This window comes from Geospiza fortis, unplaced genomic scaffold (genome assembly GCF_000277835.1).
Source record: "Geospiza fortis unplaced genomic scaffold, GeoFor_1.0 scaffold254, whole genome shotgun sequence".
Lineage (NCBI taxonomy): Eukaryota > Metazoa > Chordata > Aves > Passeriformes > Thraupidae > Geospiza > Geospiza fortis.
This window is the reverse complement of record NW_005054441.1, coordinates 929,795-952,094: the sequence shown is the minus strand read 5'-3', so window position 1 is coordinate 952,094 and position 22,300 is coordinate 929,795. Positions and strand designations below refer to the sequence as shown.

The 22,300-nt window shown below is 50.4% G+C and overlaps 1 protein-coding gene across 1 annotated transcript; it reads right to left on the bottom strand.

Moving 5' to 3' along the window:
- Positions 1-6: 6 nt before the first annotated feature.
- On the bottom strand, positions 7-22,300 carry FZR1 (fizzy and cell division cycle 20 related 1). The gene is made up of 14 exons (XM_005427305.3): positions 22,225-22,300; positions 10,886-11,026; positions 10,391-10,516; positions 10,117-10,180; positions 9,228-9,355; positions 8,739-8,821; positions 8,123-8,306; positions 7,859-7,924; positions 7,367-7,469; positions 6,022-6,206; positions 4,428-4,661; positions 3,734-3,838; positions 2,496-2,588; positions 7-1,458 (listed from the first exon to the last, which is right to left on the bottom strand). Exons 2-14 carry the CDS (start codon positions 10,952-10,954, stop codon positions 1,417-1,419), a joined length of 1,482 nt encoding a protein of 493 aa, XP_005427362.1. The 5' UTR covers positions 10,955-11,026; positions 22,225-22,300; the 3' UTR covers positions 7-1,416.

The following is a 22,300-nucleotide window of genomic DNA, read 5'->3' as shown; positions in this document are numbered from 1 at the left end:
GGAAAGAAGGGAAAGCAGACAAAAAAACAAAGGAAAAAAAAGAAAGGGAAAGCATTACCTATGCAATCTACAAGGAGAAGACAAGTCTATATACACAGCCAGGGAATTCCACATGGGAACAGGAAGCAACGCTGGGAGAGGGCAGGAGGCAGGCAGGGCCTGGGCAGGGCAGGCACAGGCACAGGTCAGATGGAACAGGCTGCACAGCTGGACAGCCTTTCTGAAATTAAAAGCACCACACACACACACACACACACACAGAGCATTTGTGATACACCCCATGGGCTCCAACACCAGCCAGAACTCTTGTCCCACACAACCTAAAAACCCCAAACCACACACCAAAACTGAACAGCAGGGCCCTGTGTGGGACTTGGAGATAACAAAAAAAGCAATGTTGCAGCCCTGCTTCAGGAGAACCCCTCTTCCAGCCAGAAGAGGCCCTGCTCACCCCAAAAATCAGATCTTTAGGATTTATTTTTTTTTCTCAAACACATCCCAACTGCTTTTGGCCTCATGGAGACTTCAGAGCAAGGCACCCACACAGCAGCACCAAAGGAAGCTCCACATGCACAGGTGGTTGGGTGGGTTTCTTTTTCTATAAAGTCCTTGCTTCTGCTCTCTGGTAACTCCCAGGATCAGCCCAGAAGATGAAACAGCAACTGCAGAACTTCCTGAATCTGCTCCCTTAGAGGTGAAGCTTTTTCAAGTCTCCTCCAAAGCCTAGAGCCTCAAAGTGTATTTGTTCGGAGGCAGCTGTCGAGCATGCCCAAAAAATCAAGCTGTCTTATGGAATGATCATGTCAAGTACAACAGTACCTGTCTGGGGAGAAAAATAAAGGAAAAAAAAAGGAAAATAGGCAGTTCTCCAGTTTCTTCCTGGAATGGGGATGCCAGGCTATGAACAAAGCCCTTAGACACCCAGCCTGGAGCTGTGCCCCTCGCACCAGCTGTACCGGAGCAGCCTGGCTGGCTCCAGCCTCCAGAGATGGCACTCTGGGACACAGAGCAGCACGTCAAACCCCTTCCCACAGCAGCAAGGACATGCTCCTCTCTCGCAGGAGGCACACCATGGCAGTGGGGATGGCCTCGGTCCAGTCTCAATGGTCCATGTCACACGAGTCCTCCCCAGCACCATCCCGACAGCCGGAGGATGCTGGGGTAACATTGCTCTTGTACCCGTCTCCCTTAATGAAGGATGAATCCAATAACCTTTGGTAGTTCCCTCCCCTCCCCACCCCATCCCAAATACTGCCCAGCCCTGTGGGTCACAAGCACATATTTAATGAGCTGGGTCCTCCTGCAGTCCCACAGCTCTCCCTCCCCTTGGCTGGGCTCCGGAGGTCCATGCACGCCGAGGGAGTGGTCTGATCCTGGAATGTCAGGCTGTCGGTTCCCGGGGCACAGGGAGGGGGTTTATCGTATCCTGGTGAAGAGGTTGAGCACAGATACAGACTCCTGACAAGGGAACACAAAGCAGGGGGTAAATAGGTGTTACTCCACACGCTTCTGGGTTGGTTTGTTTTTAACCTGGTATCTCTAGCTCAGAGCATGATTCCAGCTCATGAATCAAAGTCCAACACCATAAATATTCCCCTGTTACCATTCCTTCCAAATGGTAACATGTGCACAGCTGGTCAGAGTGCCATTCCCAGAGCTCTGCAGGCAGGTGTACCCCAGAGACGGCAAGAACTGGGGGACCCCCAGGATCAATGCCAGCTCGCCCCAGTCCCCTCCTCCAAATTCCTCTGCCAGGGATCCAAGAAAGCTCTCAGAGCGTCAGACACAATCTGCTTTTGGTGACGCCAAGTTGTCACTGGCAGAATCCATGATCCTATTTTCATCCAAACCCCCATTTTAAGCAGTTTTGTAAAGAGGCAGGGAATAATCATGGAATCACAGAATGGTTTGGGCCTCAAGGGGCCTTAAAGTTCATCTCCTTCCACCCTCTGCCATGGGTTGCTTCAAGCCGTATCCAACCTCACCTTGGATCTTCCAGGGATCCAGGGACAGCCACAGCTGCTCTAGGAAACTTGTGCCGGGGCCTCTCCACCCTCACAGGGCACAATTCCTTCCCAAAATCCCATCTAACCCTGTCCTCTGGCACTGGGAAGCCATTTCCCCTTGTCCTCTCCCTCCAGGCCCTGGTCCAAAGTCCCTCTCCACCTCTCCTGGAGCCCCTTTAAGCACTAGAAGGAGCTGTAAGGTCTCCCTGGAACCTTCTCTTCTTCAGCTGGACACCCCCAGCTCTCCCAGCCTGCTGTCAGCTGAGGGCTCAGCTGCTCTGCTCAGCAGCCCTGGACCAGCCTAGAGAGGGATGTTGTGTCACACCAGCCTTGGGCACCAAAGGGCAACCTTTTACTTAAATCTCAGCAAAGTTGAATCCTTCACTGCCCCAGCCTTTGATCTGCAGGAAGGGATCAGGGAGGAGGCAGCAGAGCAGAGCCAATGTGGCCTGAGCTGCCCCAGGCAGCTGCCTCCATGCCTGGCCTTACCTTTGTCGAGCGAGTTTTACTGAAGACGTTCCAGAAGCGTAAGGTTTCGTCTCCAGCTCCTGTGACAATGGCCTCCCCATCAGGGGACATTGCCTAAGGACAAGACAACAACCTTTAGCACCTGTCACATTTTTGAGGCTTGAAAACAAGACTTAGTTGGAATGCAGGAGAGATTTAACTGTCCTTCCTACTTGTGGTGAGAAGCCAGCTACCTCCACTTCCAGGTGCCTCAGCAGCCTCAGGTGCAACTTGGGCCCTGGCACCTTATGGTGCAGCTGTGGGACACATGGGGGGAGTGCTGTGGAAAGAATACTTGTGCTAAGAAATCCAAGCCATGTGTAACTGAGGCTGTTCCTCCCAGGATTATCAACCTGCCTGAAGGCAGGAAGATGATATGACTGGATTTTCTGGCTGTATTGGTTGCTTACATTGGGATCTACCTCCCAAAACATTATTAGCATTTGTCAGCTCCATCATGAACTGCTGACACCCCCCTGTAACAGTAACAGCAGGTATGAGATGGATCAGGATTACCCACAACAAATGTTTAATTCCCTGGGCAGCAGTCATCAGTGAAGAGGTGTGAAAGTCTTCTGGAAGCAAGGAGAGAAGCTTGTGTTTCATAAAATCACAGAATCCCAGAATGCTTTGGGTTGGAAGGGACCTTAAAGCACATCTCATTCTGCTCCCTTCCACTATCCCAGGCTGATCCAAGCCCTGTCCAGCCTGGCCTTGGACACTTCCAGGGATCCACAGGCAGTCACAGCTGCTCTGGGCAACTTGTGCCAAGGCTTCACCACCCTTACAGGAAGAATTTCTTCCCAATATCCCATCTAACCCCGCCCTGTGGGAGTCTGAAGCCATTCCCCCTTGTCCTGCTATTCCAGATCCTTTTCCAAAGTCCCTCTACAGCTCTCCTGGAGCCTCTGAGGCACTGGAAGGTCTCCCTGGAGCCTTCTCTTCTCCAGGCTCAGAAGAGTTTTGTTAGAAGAAAAGTCAGATGTTTCCTCAGGAGAGTTTGGCAGGCTTTACTATCATTAACAAAGCCTCACATTTCCATAGCAGCAAATGTAAGTGTCCCTTGCAGGCACAGAAATGTGTCAGAGTTTTGCACTGCTCATGGGGAATGTTCACATTCCCGCCCAGGCAGCTTATGGTGCCACTGGCACTGCTGCTTTGGGTGCCAGCTGGGCACACCTACAGCCAGGTGAGCAGCTGGAGCCACGGCCATCACTCACCAGGTACAGGACTCGGTAAGAGTGCCCCGTGAGCTTTGCTACTTGAGTTAGCGAGGGGTATTTCCAGACGAGGATCTGGTTCTGGGAGTATCCGTGGGTGCTCACCTGAAAGGGGAGAGGGGAACATGCATCATAGAATCATGCAATTGTTAAGGCTGGAAAAGACCTCCAAGATCATCAAGTCCAACAGTTGACAGACTACACCACTGCTCTGGGTGGCCCACTCCAGGCCTGACCACCATGAAGAAATTTTCCCAATATCCAATCTAAACCTCCCCTGGTGCAACTTGACGCCATTTCTTCTTGTGCTTGTTATCTGGAAGAAGAGCCTGAATTCCACCTGGCTCCACCCTCCTGTCAGATGGAGAGAAGGTGTGCCCTGAGCCTCCTTCTTTCCAGGCTGGAGCCCCCTCAGCTGCTCCTCCAATAGACTTGTGCTCCAGCCCCTTCCCCAGCTCTGTTCCCTTCTCTGGACATGCTCCAGCCCCTCACTGTCTTTCTTGTTGTGAGGAGCCCAAAACTGACCCCAGCATCTGAGGTGCCTCAGCAGTGCCCAGAACAGGGGGGCAGTCACTGCCCCGGTCCTGCTGCCCACACTCTTGCTGGTACAAGCCAGGATGCCCTTGGCCTCCTTGCCCCCCTGGGCACACCGGGCTCGTGCTCCCCACACTCCCCAGCACAGGGAAGGACTCACCAGCTCGTTGGCGTGTTTGGACCAGGCCAGGTTGCACACCTGGGAGCCGGTGTCGATGCACTGCAGGGGCTGCCCCGTCAGCGTGTTCCAGAAGCGAATGCAGCGGTCGGCTGTGCCCCCCCCCGAGGCCAGCAGCCCGTGCTGGTGTGGGGACCAGGCGATGGCTTTGACTGCTGCCAGGTGCTCTGTGTATTGCTGGACGGGACTCAGGCTGGAGTGATTCCAGACAAGGAGCTGGCAGAGAGAAGAGCATGATCAAACCTGTGCCTCAGCCATGTGTCCACTACACCCACGAGGCACAATGGGACTGATGAGGGCAGTTGGGCAACAAGCTGATTTCCCATAGCTCTGCTCAGACATGCACAGCTCCACTCTGTACTTCACAGAATCATGGAATGGCTTGGGCTGGTTCAAGCTCATTTAGTTCAAATCCCTGCCAAGGGCAGAGACACCCTTTAGTAGACCAGGTTGCTCTTAGCCCCATCCGACCTGGCCTTGAACACTTCCAGGAATGGGGCAGTCAAACCCACCCTGACACCACACTCAGCTGAGGAGCTGTCCTATCCCCAGGCCATGTGGCAGGAACAGGCCCTAAGATAAGGGAATAAATCTAAAGAAATGGCATCACTGAAGGGGGCCTCAGACCCTGCTGTTGTCTTTCTGGCTGTCTCATTCCAGAACACATCCAGAAATCTGCTCAGCTCATTAGGAATTATTCTGAGCAGGAGGAACTCGGTCCAACCATGCTGTCACACAGGCACTGGGCACATTCCCTACCTAGCAACCCGCTCCAAAGGGCTTGGAACCTGCTTTTTTGTGACAGATGCTTCTCCCATATGGTGCTCAGTGAGCTGCAAGCCTGCGCTACAGGTATGAGAACTCACAGAGCTCTACCTCAGCTTCCTGCTGCACACAAACATTACTGCAACAAATGTGACCATACACTACCCAAACAAAGCCAGGAAGGGCAGCTTAGCAGTGGCTTTGTTGAACTCAACCCCCTGAGCCAAGCTAGAGATTTAATTAGCCAAATACAGAAGCAAAATTAAATTTGCCTTTTTCATTTTATTAGGAAGAGAAGACTGAGTAGTAGCTTAGCATGATTTATGTTTGGTCATGGTCCAACAACCAAAACAAAAGTCCTTTTCAGAGAGGCCAAACATCCTTAAAGAATCACTGAACCATTAAGGCTGGAAAAGACCTTTAAGGTTGAGTCCAACCTTTGACCTAATCCCATCGTGCCCAGTAAACCACACTGCATATCCACTTGTTTTTTGAACACTTCCAGGAATGGCAACTCCCCCACTGCCCTGGGCAGCCTGTTCCAATGCTTAACCACTCTTTCAGTAAAGAAATTTTTCCCTAATCATAGAATCATACAATGGTTTGGGTTGGAGGGGACCTCAAAGCCCATCTAGCTCCATCCCCTGCAATGGGCAGGAACATCTTCCACTAGACCAGGTTGCTGCACATCCTGTCCAGCCTGGCCTTGAACACCTCCAGTGATATAATAACGTCCAACCTGACAACATTTCCCCTCACCCTAGAAAGAAAGGGGTGTGACATTTCCCATGACCCCCTGGAAGGAATGTACCTTATTATCGTTCCCTCCAGAGGCCAGGAGCTGGTGGTCCGTGGACCATTTGAGCCCACAGACCTCCTGCCTGTGTCCCTGGAGCCGGCGCTCCGACTGCAGGGGCGGGGTGCGGATGTCGCGCTGCAGGATCATCCTGTCCCGGCTCCCGGACGACAGCTGGTCCGCGTTCCACGCCAGGGCACCTGCACCAGGGACAGAGCCTCAGAGGCTGCTCTCGAGTCACTGAGGCTGCAGAACCTCTAAGGTCACCAAGTCCAACCTTCAGTCAGCACCACTGCCACGTTCACCACCAAGCCATGTCCTTGAGTGCCACATCCCCATGACTTTTAAACACTTTCCAAGCATGATGACTCCACCACTGCCTGAGGCAGCCAGTTCCCATGATTTGTAACCCTTTCTGTGAAGAAATTTTCCCAATATCTAATCTTAACCTCCTCTGGCACAGCTTGAGGGCATGCCCTCCTGGGAGCACAGCCCAACCCTCACCTGGCTCCACCCTCCTGCCAGGAGTTGTGCAGAGCCAAAAGGTCCCCCTCAGCCTCCGTTGAGCCCCTCCAGCTCCCTCAGTTGCTTCTGGTGCTTCAGACTCTTCCCCAGCTCCATTCCCTTCTATGGACATGCTCCAGCCCCTCAATGTCTTTGAGGGGGGACCTCAGCAGTGCTCAGCACAGAGGGATTGTCACTGCCCTGGTCCTGCTGACCACATTATCAAGTCCAACCCTTCCAGTCCTGCAGCAGTTGGTAAGCAAAATGCAGCCATCAGAGCTGCCAGGGTTTAAAAACAAAAAAACCCCTAACAAACCTCAAACCACTCCTTACAGACCTCCTTACATCCACTCTCTGGAGTCCTAGATCAGGGCACAAATAGAGGTTCCCTGAACAGACTGACTGCAGGTCTTACCAACCTCACTTCACAGTGCAGTAAAGCACAGAAGCATCTTGGAATGTGCATGGATTTCCCAAATCTCACCCCAGAGTCTAGATTCACAACATCTCTGAGCAGAAAAAAACAGCCATCCAAAAAAAGGGAACTGGAAATCTCAGTGAGAAGCTGCCAGCAGAGCTGAAACTGGAAGCCAGCAGCAGTGAAGAGATGTTGTAACGAAACCCAAAAAGCCTCAAGCAAGGAGGAAACATCTGCTGCAACACCCAACCACCATCACACCCATATCAGAACACCAGAGTTATGAGATGATAATATTTTGAACCTGCTCAAGAGGATAGCAGGGGATAAATACCAATCCTGGTACTCTGAGTTCTCTATTTCCAGCAGATCCCTGGCTAACAAAGTTCCACCAGGAAGAAGTGACTCCTCAGAACCCTCTGGTTCCCCACTCCTTACCAACTCTGGCTGTGTGTCCCTCCAGCATGGAGAGCTTCTTTCCTGCAGCTGCATCCCAGATCTGTACAAAGCCCTTGTGAGTGCCAACGGCCACCAAGTTTCCCTGCACAAACAGAGAGCCAGGATCAGTACAGCCAGGAAGTACAGTCAGAAAACTGAAAGTTGAGGAGAAGACTTGACATAAATCCCACAAGATGGAAAGCATCCAGAGTTCTTTCATTTGACATGTTTTTCCCTACTGAGAGGCCCAAGCAGCCTGTCTGGAATATATTTATTGTAACATTTTATTGTCAAGAGCTGAAGAAACAAACTGGCTTCTTCTCCCTCCCACTCCTCTTAACAACGCCTGGAAAACCTCAAGATACAAGAGGCTGCTCTCCATCCCCTCCCTTTTAGCAGAGAAAAACCAGCTCAGGGAGCTAACTACAGCTATGATGAAAATGACTACATGACCCATGTGTCAGCTGTCCCTGCTGACAGTGTCATACTGACCCGCTCTGACCAGCCCACGGATGTCACGGAATCTCCTTCCACAGAGAGGTCGCACAGCCGTGTTACCTTCAGAGAGAAGAACGGGATAAGAAAAATGGCTTTGTCACACTGGCTGTCCCACAAACCAGAGCTGTGCTTGGGATAGAGTGTGACAAGTGCTGAAGCCCTCACACAGCACATTCCATAGCCCTGGAATGTGGAAAAACCCTGCAAAAACCCTACATCAATAGGCAATTCAATCTTCAGACACTCATGACCATTTACCTGACTTGTACAAGCACTCCACAGGTAAACACAAGTCCCAAGGCCAACGCTGAGGACGTTAAGAGAGGACCAGTCCACCAGGTTCAGGTAGAAGTCATCCTGCAGCTCTGGGGCATCCAGCACTTTGAAAGGAATCTTGGAGATTTTCCGAGTCGGTTTTCGAGGTGATCTTAGCAGCTTCTGACTGTTTACAAAAACAGATAAAAAAACAACTACAGGAATCTGCACATCATAGCAGATGGGAGGCACAGGTGCAGCCACTCTTTATAGATCACTCTGAAGTTTCTACAGAAATGCAGACAGAAAAAGGCTGCACAACCCTTTTTCAGCAGCAAGACTGGAAGGAATTAGGTTCTGCTTCTACAAAGGAACTATGAAGCAGGAAGGTAAACTGATTACTGAGAGCTGACCAAGACATGTCAAGCACACAGACAGGTTGGGCACCTGAAGAAATTCTTAGAACTTGACTGTTTTATTTACTCTCTCTCCAGATTTCCAAACCCAATTCACATTTATTTTAGAGCTTTAGGCAGAAGTCCGAGAGAACCTCACTGAACCCTCTGTCCCCTCTATCCCAGCCCTTCCCTTCTTTTAGTTTGCAGAGGATCAGTGTTACCTTTTGTTGCTGACAGGAGACAGGGAATAGGGTGAGACCTCATTGCCATCATCCGGGCTGGAGCGTTTTGTGCTGAGTGAATACTGCATAAAGAAACACCTCGTGAGGACTCTGGTAAGCCCAAGGCCTGGGGCATCACTCCCAACGTGCACTGGTGCCAAGCTAATTCCAACACCCAGTTTTTCCTTTCCCAGGTGCTCCAAAACCATACAGAACCTCTCAGCAACACTCCAAGTCCAAAAGCCTGATTTGGCCACTCACCACACTGTCCAAAAAGCCTGGCTCCACACAGCTTTCCTGCCAGCACACAGGAAGCACACTGCTTGCTGCACACTCAGGTTCCCTTTGCAGGCCACCACATTTGCTCTCAACAGCTTATCTCAGCCAAGCCTCAACACCAGCTCACTGCAGAGCCTGGCAGAGCCCTGTGCTCTGTTCCTGTGCCCCACGCCCAAGCTCCACTGGTGCTAATTCAAGTAACCAACTCACAGTGAAGAGAGATTTCTTCTCTGGGGTGGATGGCTGCAGCCTCCTGTCCTCTGTCTGGGGGTCCTGCACCTTCTCAATCCCTGCTCCCAAGAGTTCATTCTTCAGCAAGGCAGAGTAGGCAAGGCCATCTGTAAACCCAAACAGGCACTGAGCAGAGAGCTCAGAGCAGGAACAGCAGGAAGTATCAGGATCATGTGTGCCTGACTTGGAGAAGGGAAGGCTCCAGGGAGACTGTAGAGCCCCTTCCAGTACCTAAAGGAGCTCCAGGAGAGCTGCAGAGGGACTTGGGACAGGGCCTGGAGGGACAGGACAAGGAGGAAAGGTTTCCCACTGCCAGAGGGCAGGGCTGGATGGGATATTGGGCAGGAATTGTTCCCTGGCAGGGTGGGCAGGCCCTGGCACAAGTTGCCCAGAGCAGCTGGGGCTGCCCCTGGATCCCTGGCAGTGCCCAAGGCCAGGCTGGACAGGGCTTGGAGCAACCTGGGATAGCGGAAGGTGTCCCTGCCATGGCAGGGAGTGGAAGGAGAGAGGCTTTAAGGTCCCTTCCAACCCAAACCAGTCTGGGATTCTACAACTTGTACTCTCACAGAGTCTCTTAATAAGCCTGGAGCCCCCATTTAGAATCAAGATTAGTAGCAAGTTTCCCCTCCTTCCACTCTACCAGGAAAGTGATTTCATGACACAATAAACTAAGGCATAGAGACCGCCTCTTGCATCCAGACACCCATCAAAAGCAGTGAGCTGGTACTCACTCATGATGTGGGCATTTCCCAAAACACCAGCATGAGTTTTGACAATAAGCATGAAAAGTGCCAGCATGGCCTTAACTTCCCCAGCAGATTGCACTCAGAGCTCTGGGCACTGCCAAGCAGTAGAAGGGTGGTCTCACCTTTGCCAGTGTCTGATGTAGCATCCTTTGCTTTTCTGTTTTGGCTTGGTGATTTTTCATTTTCCTGAAATGGAGAAACATGCCATCACCACACAGAAACCTCAGGGTATATGGTGAAATAGCAACTGCAGGGAGCATAGGGTTTGAGGACACACACTCAGTGGAACTCTTCTGGGGCAGCAGAAGGTAAGCAGAGCAATCATGCCAGCCAAAACAAAAGGTACCACTTCCTCGGTTCCAAGGCTGAGCTGTAGGAGAAGGGAACAAAACTTACATTTATTCTGTGGAAGTTGATGCTCCAGTTGGCCCCAGCTCTTGAGGGAATGAATCTGTCACCATGCTTACTAGGAGAAGACATTGGAGAATTGGAAGGTGTCAAGGTTCTTCTCATCTCTGCTACCTGAATTAAAGAAAAAAAGACACTGAACTTACTCTTGTCAAGCACTAGAGTTGGTTAGTTTGTCAGGCCTCAATTTTTTATGTTACACGTGTAATTGCTGAGATTATGTATTAAAAAGGTATTACTGAACTCCACAAAAATATCTTCACCCCTTTTTGCAACCTGAACTGAGGTTATATATTCAAAAGCTCTCTTAAAGTGAAGCTATTTGGGTATTCATGGAACAGCTGAGGAGTTCACACCTGCTCACAACCCAACAAAAGATTGTGGTTTGCTTTGAGGAGGTGCCAGGTCTTTCAAAAGCTCAAGGAAAACAGTCACAAGTGAGACAGACAACATAACAGTGAGCCTGAGCCCATCTGTACTCACACAAGGCATTGTGTTCTCATTCTGTATGTTGATTTGGCGTAGGAGACGTCTCTCATAGTCCTGATCCATGGTGGGAAGTGGCTGCAGAGATCAGCCGGCTCAGGAATTCGTGTTTGTGAAGTCCAAGCAGTAACTAGTGTGCTGCAACAGACAGGAAAGCACAACAAAGCGTTACACTCCTCCTTGCTGAAACAGCCTCTCCAAAGTCTCCTAAGCCTGTTCTCTGAACTTGAGACCACTTTTCTTATCCAGAGCATTGGTGCCAAACTTGTGTGACACTGAAGAAAGCAGGCAGCCGGTACTTTGTGTCTGACAGGACCTCAGCCAGTCCCCACCGCACCTGGAGCAGGGACTGCCCCCGGGCCCTGCAGCAGAGTTTGGCAATCCTTCAGAACAGGGGCGTGAAGATTGCAGGAACCTGCAGCCTGTCCTGTCCAGGCACTGGCAGCAGTTGCACAGAGAGGTGTGGGTGCCCCATTCATAAAAGTGTTCAAGGCCAGGTTGCACTGGGCTTGGAGCAACCTGGTCTACTGAAGGTGTCCCTGCCCATGGCAGAGGGTGGAATGAGATGGGCTTTAAGTCATTTCCAACCCAAAACACTGTGAGATTCTGTGATCCCACTACAGCTTGTCCCACTGCTGAGGTCAGGGGCACAGGAGCAGTGCTGGGATGCTTTTAGCCATGTCAGAAGTACTGCAGCCTTTTAACGCTCCACCCACTGGAGGAACACACTAGGGATCTAGTAGTCCCAGTGAACATTCCATGTCTGATGCCTGCACTATCCCAAATACTCCTGCTGGCTGGCACAAAGCTTGCTCACTCATACACCTATTCAGTCTATAAGCAACATTAACATCATTTAAGCACATATTTCAAGCATATATTTTAGCACAGGGCTGCTTCATAGCTGAGACTTGCCTGGTAAATTAACATGTACATCAATAAAAAATAGATGCGCTGACACTTGTGTGAGAATACACAGTCACAACCCTTGCCAAGCCCCAAGGGCAGAGAGCAGCACCCCCAGGGTCCAGCCTTACCCATCACACACCTCGCGTGCCTTGTCCACAGCTGACATGGGCACAAAAACACCAGAGACATCAAGTTGGTCTTTCAATCCAAGATAAACATGTCCAAAGGCAAAGGTACATCTAACACATAAGCAAATTCCCACAACACACAGGCATCTGGAGGCTGTGCAGAACATAAAGGGATTTTCATTCCTGTTATTGCATAAACATTTACGGCACCTGGCCAGAGTCCCAGCTGCACAAATGCAGGCGCCTCAAGATACAAACTTGTGGTAAAATTCCGGAGGCAACTGCACACAAAGCTGTGCTGGGAGGAGGCTGCCCAGGCTGCCCAGGGAGCAGCTGCACAGTGCCCCACTCAGGGACAGCCCTGCACTGCCTCCCACTCCCTCCTGAGAAAAGGCTGCCTCCAGGAAACACAGATCTGCCCAGGCCTTAACAGTTAAAAACTGGGGCAAGTCACCAAGCTGCCATGGGTCCAGCAGTACACGCTGCAGTTCAGTAAGATGTGATGAACTTTTACAATACTCTGTGAAATAAGCTTGAAAATAAGGCAAAGCACACAGACTCCACACTGCAGAGCTGATGGCCCTGCACCTCAGAAAGGTACAGGAAATGGGGTGACACCAAGGTGGTGATCACTGGGGTTCAAAGGGCTCCACCTTAGGGCCAGTTCTGTCAATGTCTTTGTAAGTGACTTGGGGGCAGGACTGGAAGGTCCTGATTGGGTTTGCTCGGGAGGAACTGCTGACATTCTCAAGGGCAAAGAGGCCACACAGAGAGACCCTGACAAATGTGAGGACTGGGAAATCCCCAGCCGTGTGGTGTTTAACAGGCTGGGGATTTGGATCCAGCAAGTGTTGGATCCAGCCCTGGGATGGGGCAGCCCTGGGTGCAGGGACAGACTGGGAATGAGAGGCTGGAGAGCAGCGCCACGGGAAGGGCCCTGGTCAGTGGCAAGTTGGATCTGAGTCACTGCTGTGTCCTGGCAGCCCCAAGGGCCCCCCTGTGCTGGGGGGCACCAGGCCCAGGGAGGGATTGTCCCACTCTGCTCTGCCCTGGGGCAGCCTCACCTCCAGTGCTGGGGGCACTTTGGGCACCACAGTATGTTCTTTTTACCTTGGACGTTTCAGCTTGTGCCTGTTGTTCATTTCATGTTGCTCTGCTCTGGGACAGGAGCCCAGCAAGGGCTGGAGCTGGGCCAGGCCTTGGCATGGAGCTCAGGGCAAGGTTCTGCCCCCCGAGGCTGCTGGGCACTGCCCAGGCTCCCCAGGGAATGGTGCCAAGGCTGCCAGAGCTCCAGGAGCTCCCAGGGGTGCTCAGGGTGGGGGTGTTGGGGTGCCTGTGCAGGGACAGGGGCTGAGCTGATGATCCCTGAGGGTCCCTCCCAGCTCAGGAGATCCTGTGATTCTTTGAGCTATGCCATTTTTCAGTACCAAAACTTGGACTTTTTACAAATGCTGAAATGCTTTTTTTCCTTAACATTAAGCATGCCAACACTTTTGCAGGAGCATCCCTGAAATAGACGGTGCCAAGCTGGTTCTGATCACACCTGCTTACCTCTACCACCTCGTCCCCCAAGCTTTTCTCTTTTTTAATTTAACACATTACTCCCATATGTTCTTTCAGCGTCAAAACTGGAGAAAGCTCCCAAATTTAACAGAGATCTGCTTCCACCAAATGAAGCAGAGTCAGAGACAACATAATTGCAGTGAAAAGTTAGAAAAGTCTGTGATGCTATTAATAAAGCAGATTTAGAAAATAAAAATTAGTGCATGCCATATCAAACACTCTCCCTCGTTTTGAAGTTTACTTACCACCGCCCTCACCGACCCACAAGCTACCAAATGTGTGTCTCAAACGAAACAGTCCAACAAAATGCCCCTTCCCCCCTTTTCTTTTTTTGGGGTGTTGTTGTTTTAACACCATGAGTAAGAGAGCTCAGCCTGCAGAACCCACACGAGGAGCGTGATCAGCCAGGGAACACCACACATTTAAGTGTCCTCCCAAAATGGCTCAGCACAGTATTCGTGAGATCCAGATCCAGTTACACAGCAAAGAGACATTTTAAATTCTGCATCTGAAACACATTTGACTATCAAGCTTTCCAGTTCCCATCTGCCCAAATTTTACCAACAACTTTCACTCAGAAACACAGCACAGATTGTTCAACAGAGAGACCGCAGAGGCAGAACACAGCAGTGAATGTTCAGCACCTGAACAGTGACATGTTTTTACCCTAAAACCTGCGCCACTAACAAGCCCAGGGAGCAAGCAGCACCTCTGGTTTGTGGGATGCTCTTGCTGTCTCTAAATGTGTCCGTGGGAAGTGAGTGGAAGTGAGTCCATTTCCCTCAAATCAGGTACAAAAGGCTTTGCCAGAAGGATTTAGGGGTGCTGGTGACAGCTGCTGAACATGACCTGGTGTGTGCCCAGGTGAGCAAGGAGCCAATGGTCCATGGCTTGTATGAAGCACAGTGTGGCCAGCAGGACCAGGGCACTGGCCATCCCCGTGTGCTGGGCACTGCTGAGGCCCCAGCTCGAATCCTGGCGACAGTTCTGAGCCTCTCACAAGAGGGTTGGAACACGTCTGGAGAAGAATGGAGCTGGGGAAGGGGCTGGAGCACCAGGAACAGCTGAAGGGAAGCTCAGCCTGGAGAAAAAAGAGGCTCAGGGGAGACATTTTTGCTCTCCACAACACCCTGACAGGAGGGGACAGCCAGGTGGGGGTCAGGCTCTGCTCCCAGGGAACAAGGGACAGGATAGGAGGAAACAGCCTCAAGCTGTGCTAGAGGAGGTTTAGGTGGGACATCAGGAGGAATTTCTTCATGGAAAGCATGATCCAACACCGGCACAGGCTGCCCAGGGCAGTGGTGGAATCCCCATCCCTGCAGGGACTTAACAGCTGTGTAGATGTGGAGTTGGGGACATGGCTTAGGGGTGGCCTTGGCAGTGCTGGGGGGATGGTTTGAGTTTATGTTAGAGGGCTTTTCCAGACTGAATGATTCTGTGGGCCAATGATATGTGGGTTTGAAGTTCCCTTTAAGTTGAAGAAATAAAAGATCTTGAGGAGCTACATGTGTTACATACTCTTCAGACACTATTTTGTCATTAATTATGCAGTTTATGCTTGGAGAAGAAAGATGGGATTTGCTGGAAGGGTTTGGATTCCGTGAGAAGAATTTGTATTCTGACTTTATGTTTTTCATGCACCTTCTGTCCTGTCTCTGAATTGGCTGGATTCTCTCACAGCTCATTACCTTCAGAACAATACTTACAGGCAGAGTTACAGCTCTGAACAAGTGCCTTTTGTTCTTTTTATTGACCCAACCTTCATGCATTCAAACACAAAAGTGTTTTTTCTTGGTATGGTGTGTTTTTAATAAGCCAGTATGCAGAACACCAGGCCTGGCAGGGAAACAAGGGCAGTAATTTTGCAAAATTATTTCTGTGGTTTGAGGCAGGCTGTACGTGTTTGGATTCTCCAGCACACACTGAAGGAGGTGTAAGAGATGCAGGTTGGTTCTGTCAATTCAGACATGCTCTGCTCAAGCAGTTCAAGAGCTGGATGATTCCTGACCCTTTTTTATTCCAGAAATTGTTCATCTACCTTCTCTTCTGGAAGATATTTGGGTGGGTAAGTGTTTAACACAAGAAGTGCTGATGAAAGTGAGAGACCTGGAATACCAAAGATAGGATGTAAGTGTAAATGTAGATGTAAAGCTGAATATATTTCCTAATTTACACAGGGCCAAAGGGAGGGGTAAAGGATGCCTTGGTAACTTAAATACCATCAATGTTATGTTGATGCTTTATTTTGAAGCATCTCAAGTCTGAAAAAGGTTGCCTGGAGCTTTTCTTACTAGTAAGTCCTAAATAGACCCCAAATTTATAGTCAGCAGGTGCCTACCCACACCCAGAGATGCTGCCTGCTCTTTGGGCCTGTATTAAATAGCAGAGCCTTTAAGATAAAAACATGTCACTACTCAGGTGTTGGATGTTTCCAAGCTCTCTGGAATAGCCCCATCATTTGCTAAGGAGAAAACTACACAAGTACTTAGTCCTCCAAGTTATGACCACCAGGGCTCAAAATCAAACCTAGATGTCCTGCTTCCCCAAATCCAACATTTTCATCTTCTTTTGATTTGACTAAACCAAATCACAGTACTTGCAAAGCAATAAGGCAAAGCCCTCAGCTGGCAGCAGAAGTGGCAGTTCCTCTATCCCAGGCAGCTGCAGTGTCCTGCCCCTCCTCATGCCAGCTCCAGGTACTCACCACGTCACACAAAAAACCTAACTTGGCCCCAAAGGGTTGATGGGTTTGGCTGGTTTAGTAAGCATCTCCTCCTCCTCATCCTGGAGTACTGCAGACTATTACCAGTTACAGACTCCTTTACAGGTTTTTGAACAAGCTGTAAGGGAAGAGTTAAAAAATACCACCAACACAAAAGCCAGGCCATAGGTTTTAGTTGTGTAATAGTCAAGACTATTAGGAATGCATTCATGCCAAGGCTTCACACGACAGCCATTGGGAATGAGTAAAATACTCTGTGCTTGGCCAAGCTCAAGCAGAGCTTGTCCACATTTAACCCACAGGAACATTACATCAACCAAGCACACCTTTTCAGGAACTGGCCTCCTTTCAAATCAGCAATAGCACCAAAAGTTAAAGTTGTGTGTTTTACCAATATTTACCTTTTCAAAGTTACAAGGATATAATTTGTTACCCAGCAATTTACTAGGGTATAGTGTGAAAAGCATTTATTAAATCAGCCATTTACCCCTATGCAATGGGAGCAGCTAAAGCTTTATTTCAAAACAAACGACAACCTTTGCTGCCTTGCCCTAATCAGAGAAGCATATTCACAGCTTTGTATGACAGAGATCACACTAATGACAAGTAAAAATTACTCCAGTGTTATGGTATCAGATGGGATCTTCACCATTAGTCCTCACACTCCTGTGATGCAATACTCCACCAAAATCCAAGATGCTGGACTATGGCAAGAGCCATCACACCACAGCAGTGTTTTTCAGAGCATAAGATGTAGGTGATTGCTCTTCACTGAAGGTCCTGCAAAATTCCACGTTTTTCTGCCTTTCCAAAGCATCTTGTTGAGCACCTCCTGCCCTGGGCGCTCAGAAACACCTTTATGCACTCACTGCCATCAGTCTTACAGTGCCCCTGTTCCAAAAGTGCCAACTCTTAGCAAGCAGCAATACACACAAACTGAACTCCAGTTCCATTTGAAGAGTGGTTCAAGGGCAGAGCCAAAACACTGACTGCATCTCCTGCCTGCACTCAGCCACCCAGTCTGGAACAAGAGTACAGAAGCTGGACATGTAAGTGAAATGCACAGTGATCTGTGCCTCCCTTCACTTCTCACAGCAGAAAACATCTCTCCTTCCTCACAGGCAGAAAATATTCCCCTTTCCTCAGAGGCACAGGCCCAACCGGCAATCCAGATCAGAAGTGACAAACATTTGACCTTCCGTACCTCCACCTGCACTCACAGACAAGATTCAAGACTTTCCACAGCCCTCCATGACAACTTCAGGAGCTCAGGTAAAGCTTCACGTCCACCATCCCAAAGTGATGCACAATCCCACCACAATGACAGAGAAACTCTGACTAGCAAACCACAAAAATTTAGGGCACTCTGATGACTGAGGCTGCAGGAAGCCTGCAGGAGCCAAGGACGCAATGCTCATGACACAGAGCTCTGCTTGTGGCCTGCACTATCACGAGCCAGCAGAAACTCAGGGTTGTAAGACCTTCAGGAAACAGCAAAATCTCTGTCTTTGGAAGGGCCTTTAGCAAAGATAAACACTGGCAGCACTAATCACAGAATCCCAGAATGGTTTGGGCTTAAACCTCATCTGCTTTCACCTCCTGCCATGGCAGGGACACCTTCCACTACCCAGGTTGCTCCAAGCCCCATCCAACCTGACCTTGGGCACTGCCAGGGATCCAGGGGCAGCCACAGCCGCTCTGGGCACCCTGTGCCAGGGCCTGCCCACCCTCACAAGGAACAATTTCTTCCTAATGTCTAATAAATCTTCTCAATACACCATTACAAACCCAAGAGGTTTTCACCAGGATTTTTGTATACACAACAGTTGCTCTTAAATGCAAGTGCTCCTCGAAGAGGACACTCCAGAAAGCCCACGAGGAACACGACTCTTGCTGCCTCTCACATAGATGATGTTCAGGTATCACCATTGCTTTCAGGATAGATATTTTTTCTAAATTCCTTTTTTCTCCACAACTAAAGGAAAAAAACGTGAAGACGATAGTCAAGTCTGTTCTCCAAAGACCAGGCTATTTTCAACCTTTCAACTAAAACTCAAATACAAGTGGTGGCAACTACAGCAATCAGAACCAGCAGCTGCCCCACTGATGCAGCCACACAGCAGCCAGGCCCCTCACTGAGGGGTTCCAAGTTTGCCTCAGCCAGTTTTTAATAAGCCAGGAGAATTATAGGGTTGTTATTTTACCTTCATAAATGACGTTTTCATTCAATACACATCCCACTGCAGTGTACCATTGTCTCTTGGCAGTGCAGAGCTTATCCAAGCAGGCATGACAACCACGCACTCAGCAGGGGATTTCTCAGAAAATCACCACTATTAAGTCTCTTTTTTATTGCTTGCAGGTGGTGATTATTTCACCTTTTCACCATGATGCTCTGCAAATAAGAGGGACACACCGGTTCCCAGGGAATACAAAATACAGCATGAAGCCTTGCACTGGGAAACAAAGCACAACACACGGGGTCACTTTGATGGCACCTTTTGCCCGTGGGCCAAAAGGCCCCTAATTCACAGGAAGTCTCCTTAAAGAGCTTTATCTGCTACAAAAGCCAAACAAACAAGAGGCAGCAGCAGGAACACTCCTGTTTCAGAGATGCAGTAATTGGCCAAGGCACCTGGTGAAGCGGCACCTGCAGCCCTGGGCTGTGCTGGCTGTCACCCGGCTGGGGGTGCTCCAAGGGCTGGGGTGAAGAGCAGGTTCAGCTCCAGCAGGTCTTGCCTGAGAAACACCAAGTGCTGAGTGCTGAGCAAGTTCTGCTGCTCCCATTTGCCAATGGAAGAGGCTCCTGCTGGTCCCCGTGTGCTCAGGCAGCACAGCCCAGAAGCCCATCCCGTCTGCAGGGGCTGCAGGCTCATTCCTGCACTGGGCAAGGGGCTGGGTATGATTTCTCCAAGGCACTTCTTACCAAGGAAAGGACATGTACAAATCTTACAATGTTCTGCTTTGAGATTCCATCTCAGTCCAGGACATAACCAGTGCCAAACACGTGCCTCTGACGAGGCAGGGCCAAATCAAACCCCACAGTTCTCTCCACACTGCCTGGCCCCCAGAACTCCCCTTGGCTTCAGGAGCAGAGCTCTGGGTAGTTGCTGGCCTCCAGAGAGGGCCAGTTACAGCCACAGCACTTCTGTTTCCACCCTCACCTGGAGGCAGTTTTCCCCACACAAACACATTTTGTACAAGTCACTGGACACACAGGAGAAACAAAGGCTCTGCTTTCAACCATATATAATGACACCTATTTTGGTAATCACCTAGAAGACATTGACTCAAAGAATCATTTAGGTTGGAAAAGCCCTCTAAGACCAGAGTCCAACTGTTCCCCCAGCACTGTCAAGGCCACCACTAACCATGCCCCAGGTGCCAGATCCACATGTCTGTTAAATCCCTGCAGGGATGGGGACTCCAGCACTGCCCTGCATATCCCAGTGTTACAGGGAATCACAGGGTGGGACAGGTTGGAAGGAACACAGTGATCACCTGGTCCCACCTCCCTGCTTGAGCAGGGTCATCCCTGAACACATGGCACAGGATTGTGTCCAGACACTTCTGGAATATCTCCAGTGAGGGAGACCACACTCCTTCCCTGGGCAGCCTGCTCAGTCATTGCACAGGGAAGTTCTTCCTCACATTCAGGTGGAACTTCCTGGGTATCAGTTCCTGCCCCTTCCTCTTGTCCCATGGCTGGGCCCCACGGAGCAGAGCCTGCTCTGTACTCTGAGCCCTCCCTGCAGACACCGAGAGAGAGGATGAGGGCTGAGGTCTCCTCTCAACTGTGTCTCCTCTCAAGGCTGAACAGACACAGCTCACTGAGCCTTTCCTGAAGAGAGAGATGTTCCAGTCCCTTCATCGCCTCCACAGCATTCACTGGACCCACTCCAGGAGCTCCATGCCCCTCCTGCCAGAACTGGACACAGCACTCCAGATTTGCCTCAGCAGGGCCAAGCAGAGGGGCAGGATCAGCTCCCTCAGCCTGCTGGCAATGCTCTTCCCAAGGCACAGCAGGATCTCCCTGGCCCTTGGCCCCGGGACACACGGCTGCTCAGGAACAGTCTGTTGTTCACCAGGACACCCAGGGCTCTCTGCAGCTGCTCCCCAGCAGGTACAGCCCCAGCCTGGACTGGGGCTACTCCTCCCCAGGTGGAGGATCCTGCACCTGCCCTTGCTGAAGTTCTGACAGTTCCTTCCTGCTCACCTCTCCAGCCTGTCCAGGCCCCTCTGCAGGGCTGCACAGCTCTGGGGGGGATTGGCCACTGCTCTTGCTCCGTGTCAGCAGCTCAGGAGGCACCAACCCCTTCATCCAACCACTGATGGACGAGTTAAACAACACTGGGCACAGGACTGAACCTGGGGGCTCATAAAAAGGAAGTGGGGCTGGACAGAGTGAAGTACTTGGATCTTCGGGACACAGGGTCCTTAGAAGTTTTTTAATACATTTTTACATGTTGGTCACTCCACACTCAAAGAGGACTGACTTATGAGCAGGAAAAAGGACATGAAAAGGCCACAGAGTCTGCATTTTATAACAACTTACAGAACCTTCAGGGCTTTTTGTTTGCTTCTGTTTAGTAGTTTCTATTCTCTGTCTAAGCACATTTTTCATATGGCTACTGACTTTAATAACATTGAGTTTTCCTTCAAAAAATCCACAGAAGACATTTGTCCAATTATCTTGTACTTCTAAGTGGGTAAAGACAGCTGAAAGCAGCAGTTTTATAGATACACGCTCTGGTAAGGCTTCCAGTAAAGGAGAAGTCAGAGCACTATAAGCAAAGATTAAAAATTCACCAGCAGCCCTGTCCAGAGAGCTTCACTGAAAGGTCAGGCATCCGGAACTCTGCTTTATCACGACACCTAAGGTACTGAAGGTGCAACGGTGCCCTGGACAAACTACAAACATAAACCACAGAATTTACAAAACATGACAGCCTCAGTCAACAATCCCAGAAAACTCTGCTTCTGTATTAATTATAATAATAAAAAACCCCAAAATCAGACTAATAGAAGATTATAGAATCCCAGAATGGTTTGGGCTTAAAGGCACCTTAAAGCTCATCTCACCCCACCCCTGCCATGGCAGGGACACCTCCCACTGTCCCAGGCTGCTCCAAGCCCTGTCCAGCCTGGCCTTGGGCACTGCCAGGGATCCAGGGCCAGCCCCAGCTGCTCTGGGCACCCTGTGCCAGGGCCTGCCCACCCTGCCAGGGAACAATTCCTGCCCAAGATCCCATCTAACCCTGCCTTCTGTAAGTGGGAAGCCATTCCCTCTTCTCCTGCCCCTCCAGGCTCTTGTACAGGGTCTCTCCATCTTTTTTGTAGGCTCCTTCAGATTCAAGAACTCTGCAATGAGGTTTTGTTGCACACAGCACAACTACTCTCTGAAGAACCCTCAGCACAAAATACTGGGATGTTATCATTAAATACACGCAGGAAAAATCAGCACCTCACAAGAAAATGGGCACAAAGCCTTCAAGAGAGCTACAAATCAAGAGAAAACAATCCTCCATGCCATGAGCCCAACAACGCCTTCCCGAGGTGCCGCCAATGTGACCTGACAAACCTCCCTGCCCCAGCAGAACCTTCTCACCACCTGAGGACCTTCAGCTCAGGCTGATCCTGCATACAAATCCCACATGCAAAATGTCAACAACAGGTTACAAACACCCCGATGAAATACACGGCGATAACGAGCTCCCTCAGACCCCAGAGCCGTGGGTTGGCCGGGGCACATCCACCCGAGCTGTACATAAACAACACTGCTGGCCGACGTTTCTGCTGCTGCTTGGCAGATCCACACCACTGAAATCTCTGTTACCGTTTGTGTTATCAACTTGATCAAGAACCTAGAGTAAATCCAGGCTCCGGTTTTTTGCGTCTTTCCCCAGCGGGCGAGGGCACACGGACCCAGCGAAGGGCCCACACCGCGAGCTTCCAGGCGCTTTGCACAGCCCCGGCCACGGCTGCAGGTGCAGGATGCCCGTTACCAAACATACCGGAGCGTTGGGGTTCACCGGCCCCGCCGTGACGGGGCACAGCCCGGCTGGGCCCGCAGGAACCGGCAGGGAATGG

What these genes read in the sequence shown, in the direction of transcription:
- FZR1 (XM_005427305.3), bottom strand. Translation starts at nt 10,954, where the DNA reads ATGGATCAGGACTATGAGAGACGTCTCCTACGCCAAATCAACATACAG. An exon ending in TCAACTTCCACAGAATAAAT is followed by an intron (nt 10,181 to 10,390) that starts GTAAGTTTTGTT and finishes TCTCCATTTCAG; the next exon opens with GAAAATGAAAAATCACCAAG. An exon ending in CTGGAGGGAACGATAATAAG is followed by an intron (nt 4,662 to 6,021) that starts GTACATTCCTTC and finishes TCTCTCTGCCAG; the next exon opens with CTCCTTGTCTGGAATCACTC.